General features: G+C 36.1%; 1 protein-coding gene across 7 annotated transcripts in view; it reads right to left on the bottom strand.

Annotated features, from left to right (window-relative positions):
* LOC100924346 (core histone macro-H2A.1) overlaps positions 1 to 23,352 on the bottom strand; it is a 96,723-nt gene that overhangs the window by 19,204 nt on the left and 54,167 nt on the right. For 3 of the 7 annotated variants that reach the window (XM_012549651.3, XM_031953023.1, XM_012549656.3), the window contains exons 3-6: positions 21,435 to 21,541; positions 19,703 to 19,900; positions 12,505 to 12,615; positions 3,603 to 3,702 (exon numbers count right to left, since the gene is read on the bottom strand). In XM_012549651.3, the coding sequence (XP_012405105.1) occupies positions 3,603 to 3,702; positions 12,505 to 12,615; positions 19,703 to 19,900; positions 21,435 to 21,541 (516 nt within the window). Of the gene's footprint in view, positions 1 to 1,105; positions 1,197 to 3,602; positions 3,703 to 12,504; positions 12,616 to 19,702; positions 19,901 to 21,434; positions 21,542 to 23,352 lie in introns of all 7 variants that reach the window. The other 4 variants (XM_023503579.2, XM_012549661.3, XM_023503581.2 and 1 more) reach the window with 3 other exon arrangements.

Genomic DNA, 23,352 nt, shown 5'->3' with positions numbered 1-23,352 from the left:
GTAATCAATAACCTTAATTTCTAACATTTTGGTGGCTATCTTTGAACCTACAACTTAGTATTTCTGCATGATATGCTGCATTAGCATTTCTATATAACTATTCCTTACTGTAAGACAATTTAATACATTTATAAAACTATAGAACCATAGAATTTAGAGTTGTAAAGTATCCTAAACATCATTTATTCCAACCATTAGGAACCAGGCAACTCAAAGAAAATAATTCCTCCAGCACATAAAAAAATTACCTGGCATATAGAAGGTGCTAAATAAACACTTGCTGATTGAAAAATTAAATTAGCAAGTGATAAAGTCCTTTCTAGAATTTAGGGTTCTAGAAAGTCTTTGGAAAGATTAAATATAATATCAATTAAACAACCAATAAGTATTTATTTATTTATTAGGCACCTACTATAATGCACCAAGTATTATGCTAAGCACTGGGGATATAAACACAAAGAATTATTAATATTTTTTAGGAACATATCTGTCCCATATATTGAAAAGATACCTGCATATTACACAGAACTATGGATTCAGTTTTGATTGCTTCAGCTCTTGTGCAATCTAAGTCTGTGCTATCTTCATAATGTTAAAACAGCTTATCAACCCAGTATAAGGTTGAAGGAAAATAAAAATGAGTCAATTCTGTGATTAAAACAAGCTGTGTCATGTAGAAAAAACTATACTACTAAATCAGATGATTTTTTTTTTCTCTTTGAATTTACTATGGTGACATTGTTAAGTCAACCTGAAAGCTTTATTCAGCTTGAAGGTTGTTGTCCTGATGGCATCTGAGAAAGGGAGGGAGAAAGGGGAGGGGAGAGAGAAAGAGAGATTCCTCAACCAGAAACATCCATTTGATGGCTGCACGGCCCATCACAACTGGTCTTTTTGCCTTTTATATTGAGCCTAGGAAATACAGTTTAGAGCTATGATCAGGGGAACTTTGGAGGAAGGATATTTCATTTTTAAGACCCCATGAGTCAGGACTGCTGGAAGTGCAAGATGAATGCAGCCCTGCATAGCTATCAGAACGATCAAGCTTTTGTGGCTGATGGCCCATGCACACACACAAAATCCGCAGCACTGGGCTTTCCATTACCTACTTCACCACCGATGTAGAAGTCAGAGTTTGTCGGGTGAACGACAGCATCACTGTCGATCGTGGCAATATCAGCCTGTACAACTTGCAACTATAACAGGTAAACAAATGTAGATCAACTGGGTTGGATTGAGACCCATGCATAGGTTGTACATTCACTAACGCACCAATGGAAGTGTGGACCTACCTGGTGGATTCCAAAGTATGAGCCAAAACGGTAATCCAAGATGTGTATTACACGTGTGGATGGGGGTAAGAGGAGGAGGGATATCAAATGTGACATGTTTCAATTAAATGTTTGAATGACAGGTCTGAAAAAATCACATGAGATCATTTCCAAAGTTTTTTTTTAAGTGGCTAACACCCCTTTCACTTTGCAGAAACCTATAAAACTGGTACCCCACTGAGAAGGATACTAAAATATGGCATGTTTTTTTTTTTAATTGCGGATCATCAGGCCAACCAAAATAACGAGTTTCTCCATTCTGTCAGCAGCAATAAACTCACAGGTCTTAATTTTTATCCTTATGACATTTATCATTTTATCTACCTTCTCTTTTAAATTGAGAAAACAGTATATTTGTCTGTAGAGAACTGGTAATTTCCTCCCTAATGTATTTTACATTTTAAGATACATTCTATTGGTGCCACTTTTTGGCCTCTCTATTTGGTTGTATTTTCACTGCAAATAATATCTGCAGAGGCAGTTAGATGGTACAATGTATAAAACAGATTAGATTAAGGAAATTCTAAGTTCAAGTTATTTATCCTTGATTGTCTTAGAGAGAGAGAGAGAGAGAGAGAGAAAGAGAGAGAGAGAGAGACAGAAAGAGAGAGAGATAAGAAGAAAGACAGACAGAAAGAGAAAGGAAGGAAGGAAGGAAGGAAGGAAGGAAGGAAGGAAGGAAGGAAGGAAGGAAGGAAGGAAGGAAGGAAGGAAGGGAGGGAAAGAACAAGAAAGAGAAAGAGAAAGAGAAAGAGAAAGAGAAAGAGAAAGAGAAAGAGAAAGAGAAAGAGAAAGAGAAAGAGAAAGAGAAAGAGAAAGAGAAAGAAAGAAAAGGAAAGAAAGAAAAAAAGGAGAAAAAAGAAAGAAAGAAAAAGAAAGAAAATAAGGAGGAAAAAAAGAAAGTGTTTGAACTGCGTGAAAATGGTATACTTGAAGCATAATGGCATACTGATGACATAATCACAAATATTTGAAATGGGGCTAGGCATAGAATACATTTGTAGATTTTGTTTACTCCTACACTTTGCAAAAATGTTTATGTATAATAATAATAAGTAGAATGAAGAGTAGAATGGAATTATTCTTTCATTAAGGAAAGTTGATGTTTTATAGCAGAGTTAAAAGTTAATAGGTATTTAGCACTGTTATTATACACTATTTACTGGGAAGAGTACCTTTGAGGTCTTTCAATGTATTGGAAATATCACAGGCAAAACTAGAGGGAGAAGGAGACATCTTCATCTCCACAGGCTGTCACTGGGAGGATAAGAGGTATTGCTAATAACCTATCACCATGACAGTGAAGGCTAAAGTGTATTTCTAAGCATGAGGATGATATGCACACACCTACCCATTGACATTTTCTCACATATATCTTGTCTGCTCTATGGAGTTACATGAAACTCTGGAACAGCTGTTTTCTCTTTATAAAGTATCCAGAGACTGAACTCCTATCTTTGATCTATTTCTTCTAAAGCACAGGTTAGGAAAGCCCCTTCCTATATAGAGGTCTTTTCTATCTTCCCCCAATTTGAAATTACTTTTTATTACTCAATTGTATATGTGTTGTACCCCCTCAGGAGATTGTGAGCTCCTGTTCTGCAAGGTAGGCTGGATTGAGGGATATTCACGCAGTTTTTCTTTCCTCTGTTTTCAATATCTAAAGCAGGGTTTTGCATATAATTTGCTGAATCAAATTCACTCTTTGATACTAGGGTATGCTCTAAATAATTGGCACTGATTATTATACTTTTTCAATACAAAAGACAATGTGAAGGTAGATAATACTGAGAAAATCAATTTGCTTACCAATTAAAGTCAGCATGACAACTCATAGTCACATTATATAATTTTCTTCTCTAATTATTTTCAGGTTTAATTTGAATAACGTTTGTAATGAGGGGTAGAATGGAGAAATTCTCATTTTGTTGTTACCTGAGTATTTCAGTCAGTTAAAAAAAAATCCCCCCCTCCCTCCACCCCAAGAAGCCAACAGTCAGTTTGATCATTATGGAAAAGAATTTAGACATAAATGTATTTGCAATCAGGTGAGATGATGCCAATTAGAATCAATGAAATGTACTGAGTCACTTATACCTGGGCTAAGGTTGGTGTAAGCTGGGCACAGCTCTGCAGGCTCAAACATCAGCCTAGGATTTGGGAATTTGGGTTAAACTATTTTACAGAAAAAATTGTTCAAGAAGCTAAATTCTGGGTTCCATAGTTTTCCATCTGACAGCTGGTTGCGCCAAACCCATTCCCCCCAATTACCTAGGTCATCTTTAAGGTCAATGTCAGCATTGGTAGGATTGATAATGGCCTCCACCTCAAAGCCGGCTAAATTACTGATTTCACTGTGAATAAGGTTCAGCTGAAAAGAAAAGCATGAGGTGGGAAATAACAGGACAGCTGGGAAGTCACAGAAAAGCTGCAGAGAAGTGAGCCTTGCAACATAGATGGAAGTAACAAATACTCAAAACAAGGTACAGGTCACAAACAAGGTTGGTGGTGGTGCAGGGATGGGGTGGGGAGGATCAGTGCTCAAAATGAATCCATTTCAAACACAAGACTCAAATGCTACTCAGAATGCTGAAAGGAAGATTTTTTTAGGTGCCAGCCTTAAAGAGACATTAGTGATGTTAATATGGAGTGAGGTGGGGGTTGGCCAAGTTTTAAACTGCACTAGATACATATATTACCCTTGGCAATGTTGATCATCCCAGAGCCTCTATCCCAGAAAAATCACTACCACGAGATTCAAAACCTCTCATTATGAGAACACAATGTTATTGAATTCCTGTCCCCTCCCAGTGGCTTCATAGAACTAGACTGGCTTTGTTAGGCCTGGGGGGTGGGGAGGAGTAATGTCATGTCAAACAAAGCAAACATGTATCTTCTGATTCAGTCAGGAGGCCAGTTAGGAGCTATAATGGTCTGTTGCTTAGAAACATTTAATTTCACCTGCCCATTCATCATCAGACGCTGGATTTCTCCAGAGAGGACCAAGGGGAAAGGAAAAACAGTACTTCTTCAAGTACTAGTAATCTTAAAATTTGCCAAACTCTTTGGGCATCATTGTCCTGACACCCAATAGACTTCTCTAGAATACTTCTCTTTAGCAAGTTTATTTCTATCCAATAAAACAGCTCCTTTATATTCTAGCTCATGACCATCCTTTTATCACATTTCCATGGCAACCTTGAGTATCTAACTATGAAGGGAAATTTTACACAGCAACCAGTGGGGTGCTGAGAATTAGAGAGCAATGGATGTTAGTCTCATATCTTCTACTTATTGTTTTTTAGACACAAATATTCAAATGGATTTTTTTTTAAATGCAGATGTTAATACTTTGGCTTTGGTATTTTAAGAACAAAATTTGTGCCAAAGAAAAATATCAATGCCAGAGAAAGTTGCTGAAATAGATTCTAGCCAAAATCTACCCCCAGAAAAGAGGATGACCCATTGCTGGTAAAGGATGTAACTATCCCTATGTAGCCAGAATCTACTCTAGTCAGAGCTGTCTTATACTGATTTTCTGGGAAAAAAAAGTGAAAATCATATCAGAGGAGCTGAAAGCTGGCAATTGGGCCAACTTGCTGCTTTAGACTTCAATCCTCTGAATTTATGGAACCAAATATTTTATTGAAAACAAAACAAAACAAAAGCCCAGCACACTCCAAGCATTAGAAACATAAACCCAGGTTTATGATCCCCAGAAGTAGGTAGTACATTCTCAAAATCAGGACCCTGTTTAGATTAAGAGTAATCCTTTCTTAGGTAGACAGTAGTGGAAACAAACTCTATGTAACTATGCCAGAACCAGGCTCAGGGTAGGTCTAGCCATTTGACAGAGGGAATCACTTTTAATTACTAACTAGAGAGGTAGTGGACTAGCTTTGAGTTTGAATATTTAGTGGTTTAAGATAATCTTCCAAATGGCCTTGAATTGAGATCCTCAGATGTGTTTCTTGGAACTCATGTGTGATGACCCGGGGATAGGGAGGAATGGTCTTCAAATAAAGAACTGCAATCTGGGACTTCAGCTGCCCGCAGTCCAGGCTTTTGAAAAAAAAAAATTAGTTTGGGATTAATTCTCATTCATTCATTCACTCACTCATTAGAAGGATTCTTCCTGTAAACAGGAATAAATGGCATTAAAGAAAGTCAAGATTAACACCTGTAAACCATGGGTCTACCAACTGGGTAGAAATGTGTAGGCAATTTAATGGTTACTGTGTCTTAAACATACGCACAATTGAGAACAAGGGGTGGTTGTTTCCAAATGATATCATTTGAGTCTTGCAATCTGACAACATGCAAATGCTGTTTAAAAAAAAAAAAAAAAAAAAAAAAAAACTTAAATTAAGCCAATACCAAAGAAACACTGTTTCAGGGTTGGGAAAGGGAAGGAAAGAGGGGAGAAAGGAAAAGGGAAAGAAATACTTCATTTGGCATAGTATGGATGAGTGCACTTTTTACTATATCTATCACATTACTGCATTTTTGTATGTGCTTAAAACCATACATGCTTAAATCCTTAGAAATTCACACTTTTTTCCAGTTATATAAACTGTTCTGGTTTTGTGTTCAGAAATGCCTCATAGGAAAGCTGGTTATTTATGTAGGATCTAATTCAACCAAGCCATAAAATATTCTCCAGTTTTGAGCTGGCTTTGTCCTAGGGAGACTGACTGCCTACATTTAGTGGAATTGGATTCTCTGCTGAGAATATGTAGTATAATATGGGTAGAATCTTATATCCTAGTCTGGTAAAGAGACAGAAATTTCAAACTGAAGCCATGAGACTCCACAGACAATTTACAACTGTGGTGTGGAAATGTTTATCTTTATACCTGACACCAGTTCCGTGGAGAGACATGGGATACCAGAGAACAGCCATTACTCATTGCTATGGATATATATATCTTCAAATCTAGATTTTTTTTCCTTCCTTTTTTTGAGGGATAGAAGAGAGGAAAAAGAAGTAGATGAAAAGAGGGGAAGGGATCTTGGTTAACTGCACATCATGTGGAAAAAATGAAATTCAGTAGAGACAAGTAATACAAAAAGGAAGAACAAACAGTGCACAGAAAACAGAAAGGCCAAGTGGGTTGGGCATGAGCAGAGATGGTCAAGAAGATCTCAATGCCATAACACATCACATACTAGCCGGAGTGAGTCATCCCTTCATAAAAAATGCAAATGTAGAAGGCCAAAATAAGAGAATTCAAGACAGAAAATGTAAGGCCACCCTCTCATTACCCTAGAAAGAACCTGAATGGGCAACAATGGACACCCCCCCCCCCCCCCCCCCCCCCCGAAAGAGGTGTAGAAGAAAATAGGACTAGAAAGCAATTGAAACTACAATATGGGGAAATTTAGACTCCATATGAAGAATAATTTCCTGCCAGTAAGAATTGTGAAGCATTGGAAAGGATGACATAAAAATGTTGGTATATTTATAAAAATAAGATGGTTTCTCATAGGTCAATCAGAATTTAATAAAATCATGTCTGAGAGACATCAAGGATAACTTCTCAAAGTTGCTGCCTGCACAAGGAGCCCATGGCTTTAATTTTGATTGGTTCTTAATGACATTGACCTTGTTCCTGACCACCTCAAAGCATTTGTTTTAACTCTGCATTTCAGACTCTAGATTGTATTCAACTGAACACTAGATATTGACATCTGTTTGTATTGGTTTCTAATTGAATTGGTGTGTGTGTGAGAGAGAGAGACAGAGAGGTTAGAACCTCAACTAGCCTGGAAGCTTCTTGAGGGTGAGGGACCAATTTCATGCTTCCCATAAGTGTACTCCCATAATCTAGGACAGGACTAAGTAACAGATGGTGAAATTAAATATTAGTTGAAATGAATAATAAAACATATGTAGATGTAATGGTGAAATGGAATAATATTTTTATTAGTTTCTCTTCAACATAGGAAAGAGTGAACCGTTTTAAATATTCTAGATCTACCTATTACAGTGACAGAAAACTGCCTTAATCTTTTTTTCTTTCATGCAGAATAATAAGGTCTTAAAAAAAATTATCATGTCTATTTTGAACAGAATTAGCTTTTTTAATGAGCTGAGATGATGGTATCAGTGTCAGAGAAGTATTTAAATTGGAAGCTGCTATATGCAGATATATTTACAATATATAGCAAAGTTTTTTTCTTAAACATCTTTTGGATATAAATGCAGATTTTATTAAATCAATGTGAATGATCAATAAAAAAAGATTTAGAAGATATTGATAATCCTTTCCTGTAATATAGGCTTGAGTGCTAGTTTATATTAATTGTCTGAAAAGGGGAAATTTAGATGAAATTGGAATTTTATCTTCCTACATTATTCACAAAGAATGGAACAATCTACTATTTCCAAAAGAAAAATCCAATCTCATAGAGCCTATTTTTCTAATCCATTGTAAGAATTAGAACTTAACTGTAGTATCTGTTCATCTTCCCCATGTTGGGGAGAAGGTTGAACATTCTTACTTTTTTGTTTCTTATAAATATTTTTACTGGGGTATCATGAAACGTCCAATGGCCACCAGGCCTTAATAATCTTGATGAGGGAAGTGCTGAGGTAATTCTGGGAGTTTCAAACTGGCAACTTCCTCATAAAAAGCTTTTACTTTGTTCTATATAGAAACAACCACCAAAGTTCCCTGAAATGGAGTCACTGCAAATTGCCTTGCTTGTTGTCTGAGTTGGTTCATAGAAATTTTCAAACACAATAGATAAAATAATCACAGGATGGAATGGGAATACATTAATCTTCTCATAATCTAAAATAAGAGTCTAGAACTACAAGAAAAAGATAAGGAGTTAAGAGTCCTAAGGCTGAGCCATGAACACCAGGAAGATTTGTAAGTAATGACTCATCATACTTCCTGGGCTGTTCTGAAGAAGTATTAACTCTACTAAGAAAATTATTAAATTAAATTTGCTATAATTTGACAGTAATTTATGGAAATCTATGTTGGATGCTTTTTGGAGGTATATCAGATTGTAAAAGTTCTGAAAAAAGAACTCTGTCTCAAGTAGTAATTGCATCAGAAACCACAAAACAAAGGCATACAATTGGTTCAATATCACAGCACTGCCTTCATTTTCACAACAATTTTACAGCGCAGTACTTATATGCGTTTATTAAAAATTTACAGCATAATTAAAGCAATTATTTCACAGATTAAATATGTCAAGTATAACATTGTTAACAAGAACAATTAACTTATAGTCTTCAAGACTCATTTGCCTTTTTATTTAAATAGTTTAGCAACTGACAGAGAACTGTTGCGATCAAACAGCATTTTCCAGCCCAATCTTCTTGCCATGTGCAGGAGACACCAATTTTTCTCTTCATAGATGGGCAATCCTGATACATACTTGAAAAGTATGACTTGAGCAGTACAAAGGACTACTATAGAAATTGTACCACTATGAGACTTCTAAAATCAAAATTAACCTGTGGGTTAAAATGGCTAAATCAAATTGCCCCAATTAAAAGGCAACTTGAATTTGAACACTGGAATTTTTTTTTTTTTTTTGCTGAGGCAATTGGGGTTAAGTGACTTGCCCAGGATCACACAGCTAGGAAGTGATAAGTGTCTGAGACCAGATTTGAACTCAGGTTCTCCTGACTTCAGGGTTGGTGCTCTATCCACTGCACCACCTACGTGCCCTTCAACACTGGACATTTTTAATGGTGTTTTGAGATAGTGAGAATTATCTCTGTTCTATGATTCACAACATAGGGTGTCACTTGTTTGTGTATTTGTTATAGTAGACAAATGACTGGAAAAATCTCTTGTCAAATAAAATTACATTAAATGTAAAATTCTTTCTCTGTTTAATACCTCAAAGGGTGAGAATGAAAGCCTTTTTGACTTCAGGAATAGTGTTAGCATCAGGGGAGAGAACAGTCATACATATAATACCATGTTATATCTTACTTTTTTGAGTTTTATTTGGGCAGTGTTAGTAAGGAAAGCATGATCTGAATCACAGAGAAAGTACAATTTCGGGAAAGGAAAAATAGGTGCAGAGAAATTCTTAGGTTCAAAATCAGGTTCTAACATTTGCTGTTAATGTGAACATAAGTTATTTAACTGTTCAGATCATCAGTGTCTTTATCAGCAAAATGGAGGCACTAATACCTATAGGGTTGTGAACAAAGTGCTTTGTAAGGTTTAATGTGTCATATAAGTGTATTATCATATATATAAATCTAACATTTAACTTGCTTTATAAGAAGGCTGAATTTTATTTAGGAAATCTCTCTTGCTGGTGTTTATATATTTTTAGTTTATTATACATAGGAACAAGTGATAAGCATTTTTTCCTGTGCTGATCAGCCTTTATTTTGAAGTTGTTATTTGAAGGTAATCTAAACACAATTAATTCTGTAAAAACTCTGGGAGTACAACTCAATAATTGCTTCCAACTTTAAAATGATAGAGGATAATTTTCTAACAAAGTGCTGAACACATAATACTTGCTGAGAGGCTTAATAGTTAAGTTGCAAAAATTCAGTCTTAGCATTGTATTTCAGCAGCATACTGAATTACTAGTATGCAAACTCTCTCACCAATGTAATGCAATGACTGTTCTGCAACTTAAGAAGTCTTAATTGGTTGCACTGAAAAATTAAGTGACTTGCCAAAAGTCACACATTCATGATATGCTAAGATAGAAGTTGAACCCAGGCCTTTATTACTTTGAAATTGGCCCTATGACCAACCTGACACCTACTGTGGTCTAAAGATTCTAAATTTGGTTATAGGAATAGTTCTTCTGCATGGAGTTCTGGCATTAACTTTACCTGCATGTTTCCTAAAGTACCCAACATTCTTAACTGAAATACAAATTAAAAGAACAGTATTGTTTCAGGGACTTTCTTTCCAAGGATCAAATAGCCAAACGGGAATACTGATTTCACTGCTATACTCTAACACAACTCCTCATATTTTTGCTATTTCCTAAATAACATTGCACTAAATGTCTGCAAGCAGTTTAAATGATGATAGCACAAGTTACAAGCTTTCTATGCACTTTGGCTGGCTGCTTCTGAACACTGTTGTGTGGCTGACATTAACTAGTTTTGCCTGTTTAAAGAATCCTCTTCTCATACCAAAAACATTTCTGTGGAGTCTGGTAATGAAACATAAATGAGAAGGGAGAATAAATTTAAATGAGTTGTGTACAAGTTCCACCTCTTTCCATCTTAACCTTCAACAGACTTTGAATGAATAAAAAACTCCTGATTCTTTTATGTGCACTGAAGCTGCTCAGGGAAAAAAAAATTAGTGGATTGGGTCAGGTTTACTATAAGTGTAAAAACATTGTACCCACCATACTTGGGTAAATTGAAGAACCAGTCCCTTCATCCAAGGAGCTTACAAATGACTAAGAAGGAGAAAGGCAAGCCAGAATCTGTTTCTTTATAAAATACATAAAAAAGTTGGGAAAAGGGGGAGAATTTTTCCTTAATTCACATACATAAAAAATTTCTTTTTAACTATGTGGGAAGCATTTTTTTCCCCCATTCTTCAAGGCAGGGTGAGAAATTCTGACACAAAGCAACAATGGGAGTTAGCTTTAAGTAAGTAGCAGAGATAGAAGCAAGCAGAAGAGACTGTAGGGACAAGCTGCCAAAGAGCAGGGAAAGGGGATTAAAGAAGTAGGGGTGGGAATGGAACACTAAGGGCTCTATATCTTCCTGTACTTAACATATTACCAGGTCTTAGAAATTCCATCTGGCCCAAGGAACTTAGTATAAGCTGGTGGGGAGGGGGAGAGAGCTCAAGTTGCAACACTTTTCACCCCTCATTCCAATCAAAGTAATTTGTATGAAGAATCACATTAATCTGGGATCTATTGCCCAAAGAACAAATGTACGTATGTAAAACTATTCCCAATCAATTGACTTTCTTATTTTGTGCAATTAAAAACATAAAGTGAATTTAGGAAGTAAAAATTTCAAACTTTATGCCTTAAAACATCAAATTTGTGCTATTTTTTTTAAAGTACTAAAAGCACAAATAGCATTTGCAAAACAAAAGCATTTTAATTACATTTTACAACAATAAATTAGCATAAAATTGTAATAAGAGACTACGCATAACCTGGTTTTGGAAAAACATAAAGGATTCAAAGAAAAATCTCAGTGGCAGGATTAAATAGAATGAATCACTTATGATGCAAAATAACTTCACACTGAAAGTTAACAAATGATGCCATGTCTAAATAAAATATCATTAAAAATAGATCAAATTTAACCCTTAAATTGTACCACTTAAATTTCAAGAAAGGAAATGATCTGAATATAATATCTAATTCTTTTTTATTCACTGTATGTTTTTTAAGGCAGTGTTCATAACTATTATATTTTCAAGGCTTAAAAGCTCTTGATATCATTTTTATTTACAATAAAAACAAATTATCTTTTATAAACTGACATCTTTTGCAAAACTGCATCATTAGAACAACTGAAAATATATTGCACAAGGTTAAAAAAAAACAAACAAACAATAAGGATTTTTATAAATTGATGTCAGTAAATAAAAACTCTAGTACATATATAAGAACCAACCCACCCTTTAGGTCAGAAAGATTATTGTACTGGAAAATGAAAGTGATATTCTTTCAGATGTAGTTAGTGACCCATCAGTTGTTCTCTCACTTTCTGTCAAGGATTCTTTTTGTTTCTAGCTAATTTAACAATTCACCTTTCAGACAGAGTTCCACCTGTACCAGAAAGCTTATAGGATGTGCTGACCATATTATATATACAGATCAGCTTCTTAATCTCTTATATTTGAAATGTCTACACTTTTCCTTATCTACACAGCTCCCATTTTCTGAACATTCTTTTTCACCACTCCCAGTTATTCCAAATTTTTTATTACCTTCAATGTTTTCCCAACATATCTGATACCTGTGGCTCCTCTGGGACCCAACCTAGTTCTTTGCTCAATCATGGTGCTATCTTAGAGTCTCAAAGTTCCCACAAATAAGACCAGATCACAACCCCAAAAGTTCCCACACTTCACAGAGGACATTATATGGCTGTGTGTGTGTGTGTGTGTGTGTGTGTGTGTGTAAGAGAGAGAATCTTGAGGTTGTTCAATAGCTCATTTAATTTTGAAGAATGCTAGCATACCTTCTGGCCGAGGAAGAGGCTTTTGGTGGAGAGGACGGTGAATCCATCAGCAGGAGTGCCCTCCGTGGTACTATCTGCACTGGCTGCTTTGCTGACTTCTCCCTGCTTCTTCTTGCATAAATAGAGTTGATTAGTTTAAATCTGCATATGAGGAGGTTCTCATTTAACTGAACATTTGTCTGCTGAGGCTGGCATGTAGCACTTCACTGCAAAATCAAGAGAACAATGTAAAACATCCAATCATGGAGTTTAAATTTAGAGGTGAGCAGAACTTTATGGCTTATATACTTTAATATCCCTCATTTTGCAGAGAAAGAAATTGAAGCTAGATATTATACAGGCAAAAAGTAGCAGAGCTGGAATTATCTAGATTTTCTGATTTTAAATCCAGTATTATTCTTATTGTGCCCATGACATACTATCAGTGATGGACTAAGGACCAGTGCCCCTCTCTGTCACTATCACATGCCCCCACTCTGAGAATCCTACTCTTATTTTTCTCCCTTCTAGCAAAATCCAGTCTTAGAAAGTATGTGATAAATTCTTTCACAAAGAGGTGTAACTGATTCTTTTTTTGTTTGTTTTTGCTGAGGCAATTGGGATTACATGACTTGCCTAGAGTCACAAGTTAGGAAGTGTTAAGTATCTGCGGTGAGACTTGAACTCAGGTCCTCCTGACTTCAGGACTGGTGCTCTATCCACTGTGCCACCTAGCTGCCCCAACTGACTGATTCTTAAAAGAGACCTCTTCCTGATTCTTGCATCTTCACAAAATCTTGAGCTAAAGGAATGAATCTGATGAAATTTCAAACATTAATAGTAAAAGGTTTGGTAAAAGGCTTTTTTGTTTTGTGTGTGCCTACAGATCTTCCTGGCAACCCAGAAATAATCTGGTTCACTTTATTTTATGCCAACATTTATAACCGGCAAGGCTAAAATCAATGATTTGCCCAAGAGCTCCCTCCCCAATGTCTCACCTAAAAGCAGTGTTAATGTTCCATGAATTATAGTTGTGATAGTTTAACAGTGCTCAGGAAAAACAGGTAAAGCAGGGTGACATGAAGTCTTTTGTCCAAAAAAATGGTCCCTGGACCCCTAAATATCTGAGGGTCAACAATCTAGATATGAATTACCAATTCTATAGGTATTCTATCTGCTCCTTTAAGGACTCAATTGGGACACTTCTCCATAACAGGACTAATTCACAAGGGCTTTGAGAACAGCATCAAAGATAGTTGCTTTTAATATATACAAAATGGATCGCCTGTGTCTCCTGTGAATTTTAATGAAACAGAAGTGAGGTTTCTTGTTTTGTTTTGTTTTTTGCCTCTTTTACACTCTGCATAATATTTAGCTGGGAACTGAAAAAAAAGAGGTTGGTGGCTTTGAGCACAGAATGGATGACAGTGAGTAATTATTAACAGAAAATATGACGTAGAACTTAAGGCTAGAAGGGAAATCAAAAATAATCTAGTCTAATCCACTGAGAAAATTGAGGCCTAGCAGTTAAATATTTAGGCTCCTATAACTTAGTGCTGGAAGGTCTCTCAGAGATCAATTTGCCCAGTAAGCAGTAGAACCAGAATTTAAACCTCAGTCTCCAAAATCCAAATCAACTTCTCTGTCACTGATGCAAAAGGAAGGAATAGCACCATCGTTTCTAAAAGGGCCAGGTCCCTTCTTCATAGGTCTTGCAATCAACTCAAAAGGTGGGACAGTAGTGCAGTGCTAAGGAAACTTGGATCTTGGAGTCAAAGGAACTAAATCTGAATCCAAACTTTGCCATACTCTATAGGCTCTGTATAGGACTCTGAACACTTCAGCTGTTTGGATCTCATAATTGAGATTAAATTAGATGACCTCTAAGGTCCTGGAGAGCAATGTAGTTTCAGACACTTACTAGCTGTGTGACCTGAATCACAGTTTGCCTCAATTTCCTCAACTGTAAAAGGTGATAATAGTACCTAGCTCGCCAGGATTATTGTAAGGATTAAATGATTAAATTAAACTTGAATATTTGTAAAATGCTTAGCATACAGTAGGTATTTAATAAATAATTGTTTCCTTTGTTTCCCTACTTTCTTCTTTTCCTTTCTAGAACTCTTGTTCTAGGATCCTATAAAGCAGTCTAAATGACTGACATCCATTCCAGATTTTGTTTCAATTTCCCAAATGTTCAACTGATCTATGATCCAGATTTGCATGCTTAAATATCAACAATATCCCTCTTATTGATTCCCTATATTAGATGGCACAAGCTCAGTTGTCACTCATGGAAAAAGAGTCTGATTCTTCAATAAAAGTTTACCAAAGGGACAGAAAAGTGTTGAAACAATGGTAGCTTTTCCAAAGAGCCATTTCACTTTGTTGTTATCCTGACCTAAACACCTAAATAATCCTCACCTGAATCCCTTATATTTGTGGTTAGAATATGTAGACTTCCAATAGAGAAAGACTATATAACAACATCATCCAGGATCTTGACTAGCCTGTGAGAAGGGAGAACTGATGCGAATGTCCTATTTTTTACACTGGTCAAAGGGAAAGATTCTGAATGAAAATTATCTTTACCCTAACTTCTGGCTAAAAAAAACTAATCACATTAGTAGGTTACCAATTCCCCAAGAATAATCTCAATGTTATTTGTCCTTAAGTTTATCGTTAAGATATTTATAGTTCTTTTTCTCAACTTAATATGCACATAAAGTTTACAGATACAATTCAAGTCCTTATCTAGATAGGGATTATATTTGTGATTTTATTGAGTTAGAGAATGCCTAGATAAGAGAGCTTTCAATGCAGGTGGCACCCTTTTTGTAACTTAAAGCACTTAAGAATTGCCTAGACTACTATTGTGGTTAAATGATTTTCTGGCCAGTCACCGAATCAGAAGGTTTCAGAGGCATTATGAACCCAGATCTTCCCCACTTCTTCCCAGATCTATCTGTATTTGTGTGTACATTCAAAGACAATTATAAAAATGAAGTGTTTAAAACTAACTGGATCAAAATGCATTAAATGAAAAATTTCACTATCTGCTTAAAAACCTCCACTGTGTGTGTCAGTTGTTAGATACTTGGAAGGAGTTTTTTTTTTTTTTTTTTTTTTTTTGTTTTGTTTTGTTTTTAATTTAAATGACATGTAATTGAAAAAGAATATGGTGCATTGGTCTTCAAGGTTTGACACTTGATAAGGAGCAATGCCCTTTCCCTTCAAATGTTTGGGAATGTTAGGGGGCATTCCAAGTATTCTTTGACAAGGTATTTTAAGAACAGGAAGAGGGGAGAAGCAGGACTTTCCACTGATTTCTGGGAGTTGACCCCACAATTCACATTAAACAAATGTTTGGAAAACTAGCTGTTCACAGGTCCAATTTCAATTCCCCTCAGGGGTTAACGTTAGCCAAATACTGGTACAGTAAGCATACAATGTGCTTTATTGTGTGGAAGAAAAACAGACCACCATCACAGACTTCCTGCTTTTGTAATCAAGGAAAAAGTGGAGTTTTGGAGTGATCATTCATGTGTGGTTATTAGAAATTCTGAGCTCTAAATATAGCTCCACCAAGAAATGTTCCCTACTACTTTCTTCTCTCTCCTGTCCCAGTCCAAAAAGAAAACATACCTGGATTTGGAAAGTCTGGAAGTTGAGAAAGGCACTGGGAATAAATAAATACATTTTAAAAACACCTGGGGGTCAAGGTAGAGGGACTGGGAATGACCAAGGGCTGCATTCTGAAATCACAATGAAAAGCCAGAGACTTTGTTTAGCTACTCAGATAGGCTTTCTTCAGCATTCTGGACTAAATATGAAGCAGTTTAGTTCGAATACAAAAAATAAAATTGTTCTGCTATTCAACTGTTCGGATCAGTTGCTCAACCATACTGCTTAAGGAATGCTTATGGTCAGAGCTGGGAAATCTCTCAAAGAATAGATCTGGATCTTTCTTATAAGCTTCAGAATTGATCCACCTGCCATTTTCTTAGTCATCTCAAATGCACATATGAGAAGGGAAAAAGAACAGTTCAACCTGTTAATTTTATACTTTGCAAGAACAATTCCCTGAGTAGCCCTGAACCACCTATGGGACTTCTGAGGGAAGTGGAATTCAAGTCTGGAAATAACTTCTAGTAAGTTATTCAATATTTTGTTTCCCTTTCAAAAGGCTTGGAGCAATTCTCAGGTGGTCTGGGAAAGGTTTTTTGAACTGTTGTTTTATAGGAAGTACCTCATTGCTCTGAAAGAAATGAGGTTTGCATGGAAGAAATTTCTCCAAGTTTACTTTGAATCTACTCAGAGACATTAGCAAATTCTAAAGGCAGCAGGCAGACAAAAGAGAGGCAAACTGGTGCAGGGATTATTAGCAAGCCAGATTTGAAGCTGGAAAGGAGCAGATTCCAGTCTTTCTTTTGGAATATATGGAACAGAATGGAAAAGCACTCATTAAGTGCTTTCTAAATACTAAGTACTATCAACATAAACAGACAACCTGTAGAAGTTCACATTCTAAACAGGGGAGACAACAAATAAAGGAGGTTTCACTTTCATGTTCAGTTCATGGAAGATAGAAAAGTCAGGAAGTAATTAAGCAAGAGAAGTAGCAGGGCAGATGGCAAGGCCCTGAGGACCTGGAGAACTGTCAGAGCAGATGGTCCCCTACCAAGATAGTGGGTCCAAGGGTTAAAATGTAGTGGGGCTCTGGCACAACTGCAACAGAAACAGTAAGATATGTATACACATAGAAACAGATATACAAGCTGTCTGTGGTTCGACTCTCTTAACCTCTCAGTGTCCTCAGCAACTCTCCAAAAATTTTAAGTTAAAGATGAATTGTTAATCTATTTAAACAAAGAACCAACCCCATCTCAATATCCTCCACCCCAAAACAATAACAACCACAAAACAGGCAGCAAGAGGTAATTGGTTACAAACTGTCTTTAAAATTACACCCCCCAAAAAAAGTTCTCATCATGCTGATAACATACTCCCACTAGGCAAGTCATTCAATAAACTCCCAGAGTTTCACTCTCCCCATTTGTAAAATGAGAAGGGTTGCAGCAGATGATCTCTAAGGACCCTTTCTTGCCACAGCTCTATGATTCTATGGTTAAATAGGGAGACAAAGACTAAAGGTTTTCATCACACTCCTGCTAAAACCAGGCCGTGCTGATCAGAGACATAGAAGAAATGATCATCACACATATTGTATTTAACATATACTTTAACAGATTTAATATGTATTGGACTGCCTGCCACCTAGGAGAGGGGGTGGGGGGAAAAAGGGGAAAGGTGGGAACAGAAGGTTTTGCAAGGTTCCATGTTGAAAAATTACCCATGCATGTGTTTTGTAAATAAAAAGCTATAATTTTTTTTTTAAAAGACCTGTCCATTTAGGGAATTTTGAAATAGTTTTAGTTCTTTTTTTTGCACTTACTAATAGTATATGGAAGAATATTGTAGAATATAGAAAAAACTATTTATAGAGCCAATGTTCAAATCCTACCACTGATACAAGTTAAATCAGGAGAGAAGATTTTCTCTCCTGGGAGTTCCTGTACCAATGAAATCCCAGATCTAAGCCCTAGATTCTACTAGTTTTATTTATCTACTTGGAGACAATATGGTACACAAGCCAAGAGGACCTGGTTTGGGGCACAAGTTCTGCTACTCATTATGTAATCATGAGTGAGTCACATAACTTTTCTGGACCTCAGCTCCATACCTGTAAAATGAGGAGGGATGGGGGTTGGGGGTGGGATAAAATGGTTTGCAAGATCTTCTCCAGCTCTAAATCTATGAAAGATGATGATCCTATGAACCTGTCAGGTAGAAGCAGAGGTAGCAAAAGCAGAATATGGCATGTACTGTCAAATTATTATGTAGTAAGTTTGGCTTAATTGCTTCCTTTTTTAGATGGATTAATAGCAAAATTCAATATAGCACTTTTTTAAAAGAATAGGTTACCAAGGAGTTGGGAGAACACATTTTTCAAAACAGAATGGCCATCAATGTCCAAGGCTGTTGAGATAGGAGACTAAAATGAATGCCTTCTAAGTACTTTTCCAGCTCAAGTGCTGTGGTATCCATCTTATTAAAAATGCATCTTTGAGCAAAAAGAAAAGTTGCATCTTTACCCATGCAGCTTCTTGATTTAAAATGGAAATCTTTTGACCACTTGACAGATAGATAGAAAGCAGGACAAATGTGCTTATAGATTATTCTCAGTTGCTCCTTTCTGAGTCAGCTTAATCTATTTCCCTATTGACAATATATTGCTACAAGTAATCTGATAACTAAGATTCAATCCATCAGAATCTTTTCATGCTCACCCACTCTCCCACTAAGAAAAAGGCAAATCATTCCCATTTGCTTGTTTTATTCCATAAATTAAAAAAAATTTAAAAGAGCAAATGTAATCTGGATTTCAGAAGATAAAGCACTAAATGTCTGGACAGCATTTGTAATTTTCTCATTGACGCTGGAATAATAACATTCCAATGAAGAAAACATCTGGGATATTTGGGAATGCTCCCATTCACCAGGAGATATAAAGTCACTTCAATGAATAGTGACAACTGGGGAAAAGTTATTTTTCAAGGGTCTAATGTATTCCTTTGAAGGTAAATATTTCCCTTCAAATAATCAACCAGCATGTTCTCTTATATATTGAGCATTTAATTTGTGAGGAATGTAGATTACTTAAAGAAAAATTTATAAGTACAAGTAAACGTGAGAATATAAGAACTGCTCCACTTAATTGTCCCATAGGCTATCTGACCCATCATTCTGTATCCAACATGATAAGAAGAAACAGAATATGAAGGGTTTGGCTGACCTAAGTGATATAACACACGAGGATTAGATAGATGATGGGTTTTTTAGAAGGTATATACAGTTTTGTCAGTCACAAATGTGTCCAATTCCTTAAATTCATGTTTACTTCCTGCCTCTAATAGTTCTTGGGGTAACAACTTCCACCAATTATTGGTCACTGTACAAAGCAGGACTTCCTTTTATTTGCCCTAAATTTACTTCATCCAAAGTTCCTAAAACTCCCTTATCCTAGAGGATACACATAGAGTTTAAGTAGAACTTTGTTCTTATTTCAGCAGTGCCTTGCACACATAATAAATGCATGTTGGCATGAATAGTATATTAAGCCTCAAATGTCCAATGGTGGCTTAGCAAAACAACGTACCTTAGATTTCCTGGGTCCTTTCTTGCCTCCTGATTTCTTTGACACAGGTTTCTTCTGTGATGGAGATTTGGCCTTTTTGGCTGGTGGGGGAGTAATGATGGCTTCCAGTTTGCCTTTGGATCCCCTCTTCTTTGCTAGCAATTCTGGGTGGATATTTGGTAAAACACCCCCACTGGCGATGGTGACCCCCTTTAACAGCTGCCGGCAAATCAAAGAGGCGCATTATAAATCAACCTTCCTAGGCTTGCATATTGACAACTTTTTCATATTGAAGCTGATCATCTAGGGCCATGGAAGGTCAAAACTTCGGGGAATTTAAGGATCACTTAAAACTGTGGCTTAGAAAAGGGAAAGATTCTGTGACTAGACTGAGACAAGAAGACAAACTTTTGGATTTTTTTTTAAATGTTCTTTGCCAAATGGACCTCTCCATCAGAGAATGTATGTCATGTCTTCTTAAATGGGAAAGTTGTTGTGTTACATGATTTCCAAGTTTACTTCCAATTCTGAAATTCTAAGTACTCGTTTTTAATAAATGGCATACTTTCCTCTACTGTCAAACACAAAGTTTCAAGCACTGAAAAAAAAAAAAAAAAAAAGAGTGAAATTTTCATCTGTATTAGCATCTTTGTTTTTATATAGTACTTTTTCTCCCTCAAACTGCATAAACTTATTTCACTCCCTATCAGACATGGGCTAGTAAATATTTAATAAACATCTCCCCCCCCCAAAAAAAAGGGCACATGTAACACATTTTTAAGATCAATCTGCACAATTAATACCTTTCCCATTACCTTTTTAAGGCTAGACAAAAATAAAATGATAATCAAACCCTGGTTTTGTAGCGTTACCAATTTCTGAGGGGCTAAATATTTACATTGAATACTTAACAATAGATTTTCATGAACAGGTATAAGCCATCTGTAACAGACCAATGCTTCAGAACCTCCCCCCTTCCCCTCTGTATAATCAAGAAAAAAAAAGGCCTCTCTAAAATTAACATGACATGAACTGCTTAATGCATGATACAGCATACAATTTTTGCCTCCTGCTCTACTCATTCTTGTGGATTTGTTCTTTCAAGAATCCTACATTTAAATCTTACTTAAATGTCTAATTGTAGAATGGTGGTGATGTGGCATTCTACTAAGCCTAAGCTCAGTCAGTTAATAAAGATGTGAGTGAGAGACATCTGACAAATTGTATACCTCTGGTGCCAAATAAGGAAGAGACCAGTTAAGTCCAGAGAGGCCTATTATTAGCAAGGTGACAACAGAAGAGGTACTGGACTTTCCCAAGTGCACAGAACCAGATTAAAATTTAATTGGCAAATGTTTGAATAAATTAAAATACAATACAAATAAATTTAATTTGTGATTTATAAGTCAAAATGAAGCCCATACCCTCTGGCTACAGAATAAGTTTTTCAACCACAGCATCTCTTGAATACAATCTACCAAAAATGCGGGTTCAATAACTGAAGATTAGCACTGTCCAATAGGCCATGAGGTTGCAGATAAATGAAAGAGAAATCAAAGTAATGACCCTTGATACTGATCTCATCCTTAAAAACTGGCAGACACCGAAAGGCTCTGGAAAAGGGAGAGGCTGATTAAAAAAAAAAAAAAAAAAAAAAAATTGGATTGTTTGCTAGAATGTTTGAATGAAAAAAGTTCTTCAAAAGGGGTCAACTATTTGAAATCTGAGATGCACCCATGGCTTGTTTTCCTACCTGGTTTAATTCTTCATCATTGGCTACAGCCAAAAGGATATGTCGAGGAGTGACTCTTCCCTTCTTGTTGTCTCTTGCAGCATTCCCAGCCAATTCCAAAATTTCTGCTGTAGACGGGAAGAGACAGAAGAATAATGGCTCTTGGTTAGTGTCACAGAAGTGGGAAATTTCCCCTTGTGACATACAAAGTAACTTCCTATTAGGCATTGCAACTTGGTCACCTCATGAAACTTTACAATCCTAATCAAATGTCTCATTCTTTCTTGACTCTAACAATTATCATACAACATGGTAACAAGAGAAAATTAACCTCCAGGATCTTTCTATGAAACAATACTCTGTATAAGGCTGCTTCATAGGATGGTGTTCCCTGAAGTCACTGGTTCAGAAACTAGTTTCTTTTCCTTTCTGAGTGCTAGTTTTCTTGTGAAATAAAAAAAGTCTTGGATTGGATGAGGTTGAAGACTCCTTCCCACTCTGATAAAAACAGTACAGTATAAAAAAGGCTCATTTATTGTCAGAAAACATAAGAGTTCACATCCCTACTTTATAAAGACCCGGGCTGAAATACTTAAGCTACATACACCTCATTTTTCTATCTGTTCATGAGAGATTAAGATATTTACAATATCTCAGATTAATATAAAGACTAAATAAGATGTGTAAAACACTTTATAAACTGTAAAGCATCATAAATAAAGGAATTATGGAGAAAACGCTGGTTTGGATGGAGCTGGATGGAGACGTGGGGCCAAAATAACACTCTGGCCATATAAGATAGCATTCTACCTGGAAGATATAGATTTGAATTCTGTTCCATCTTTACTAGCTGTGTGACCAAAAGCTAGTTCCCTCACTTTCTGAGTCTCAATTTTTTCATGTCTACAAGTAGGGTTTGTAGTATCTAAATCATGATAGCATCTCATGCCAAAAGACCCTTCTCTTGAGCATGAAGTGAGTAAATATGTCTGAGACAATCATACACAGAAGTTTTAACACATTCTTATTCCCCCAAACTTCTAAAGTCCCTCATAATTTCCTTAACTTGTTTTGAAAATGAGAGATTTTAAAACTTGGAGTTTGTGTCTATTGAGATTCCATGTTCATGTTAATTGACATCTGTCTGCAAAATAAAGCATTAGGTTTCAATGACAAATGTTTCAAGTGCTGCAATTGAAAAAAAAATTTATGAATAAGCCACTGAGGCAATATAGATGCTGTCTATTTTACTGTACCAAATGTGTAACAAGGAATGGATCAACTAATCAATAAATATTTATTAAGTGCCTACTATGTGATAGGCACAATTCTAACTACTTTATAGATTCTATCTCATTTGATCAGATAAGATGTACCCCTGAGCAAGAGATTTCCTCTTTTAGTATCAATAGAATCACAGACCATTAAAGTTGAAAGATACTTTAGAAATCATTCAATTCAATTCCTATTTCCCAACACATAAGGAACTTAAGTTTTTTATGAGGTAAGATGACTTGTTCTTGGTTACACAAGAACTGAAAACTTTAAACCAGGTTTCCTTAATCTCAACATCTGAGTTTTTCTCAAGATTGTTTTTACCTACTGCTCACTCACCTTTCTAACCATTATGCTTTAGCCAAACTGCTTTACTTTCCCTGATCCTTTGATGCATTCTGGGTTCAAGCCACTCTCCAGCAGAAATACCTTCCCTCTCCTCTGGACCTATCCAAAACAAGTTCATGCTTTGGTTTACATGGCATCTGCTTCTTGATATCTCTCCAGCACATGGTGATCCCTACCACTTTCTAGGCTACCTTTTGGGCTTATAATTATGTTCTGACTTTTGTGATATCACATTGTCTTTTAATAAGTTTTTGGTTGTGTTTCATTTCCCTAACTAGTTTATAAGGCAAGAGCTTCAATATTTATAACTAACTAT

Source organism: Sarcophilus harrisii, chromosome 2 (genome assembly GCF_902635505.1).
Source record: "Sarcophilus harrisii chromosome 2, mSarHar1.11, whole genome shotgun sequence".
Classification (NCBI taxonomy): Eukaryota; Metazoa; Chordata; class Mammalia; order Dasyuromorphia; family Dasyuridae; genus Sarcophilus; species Sarcophilus harrisii.
The sequence above is the reverse complement of the archived record's forward strand: the minus strand, read 5'-3'. Positions and strand labels throughout refer to the sequence as shown.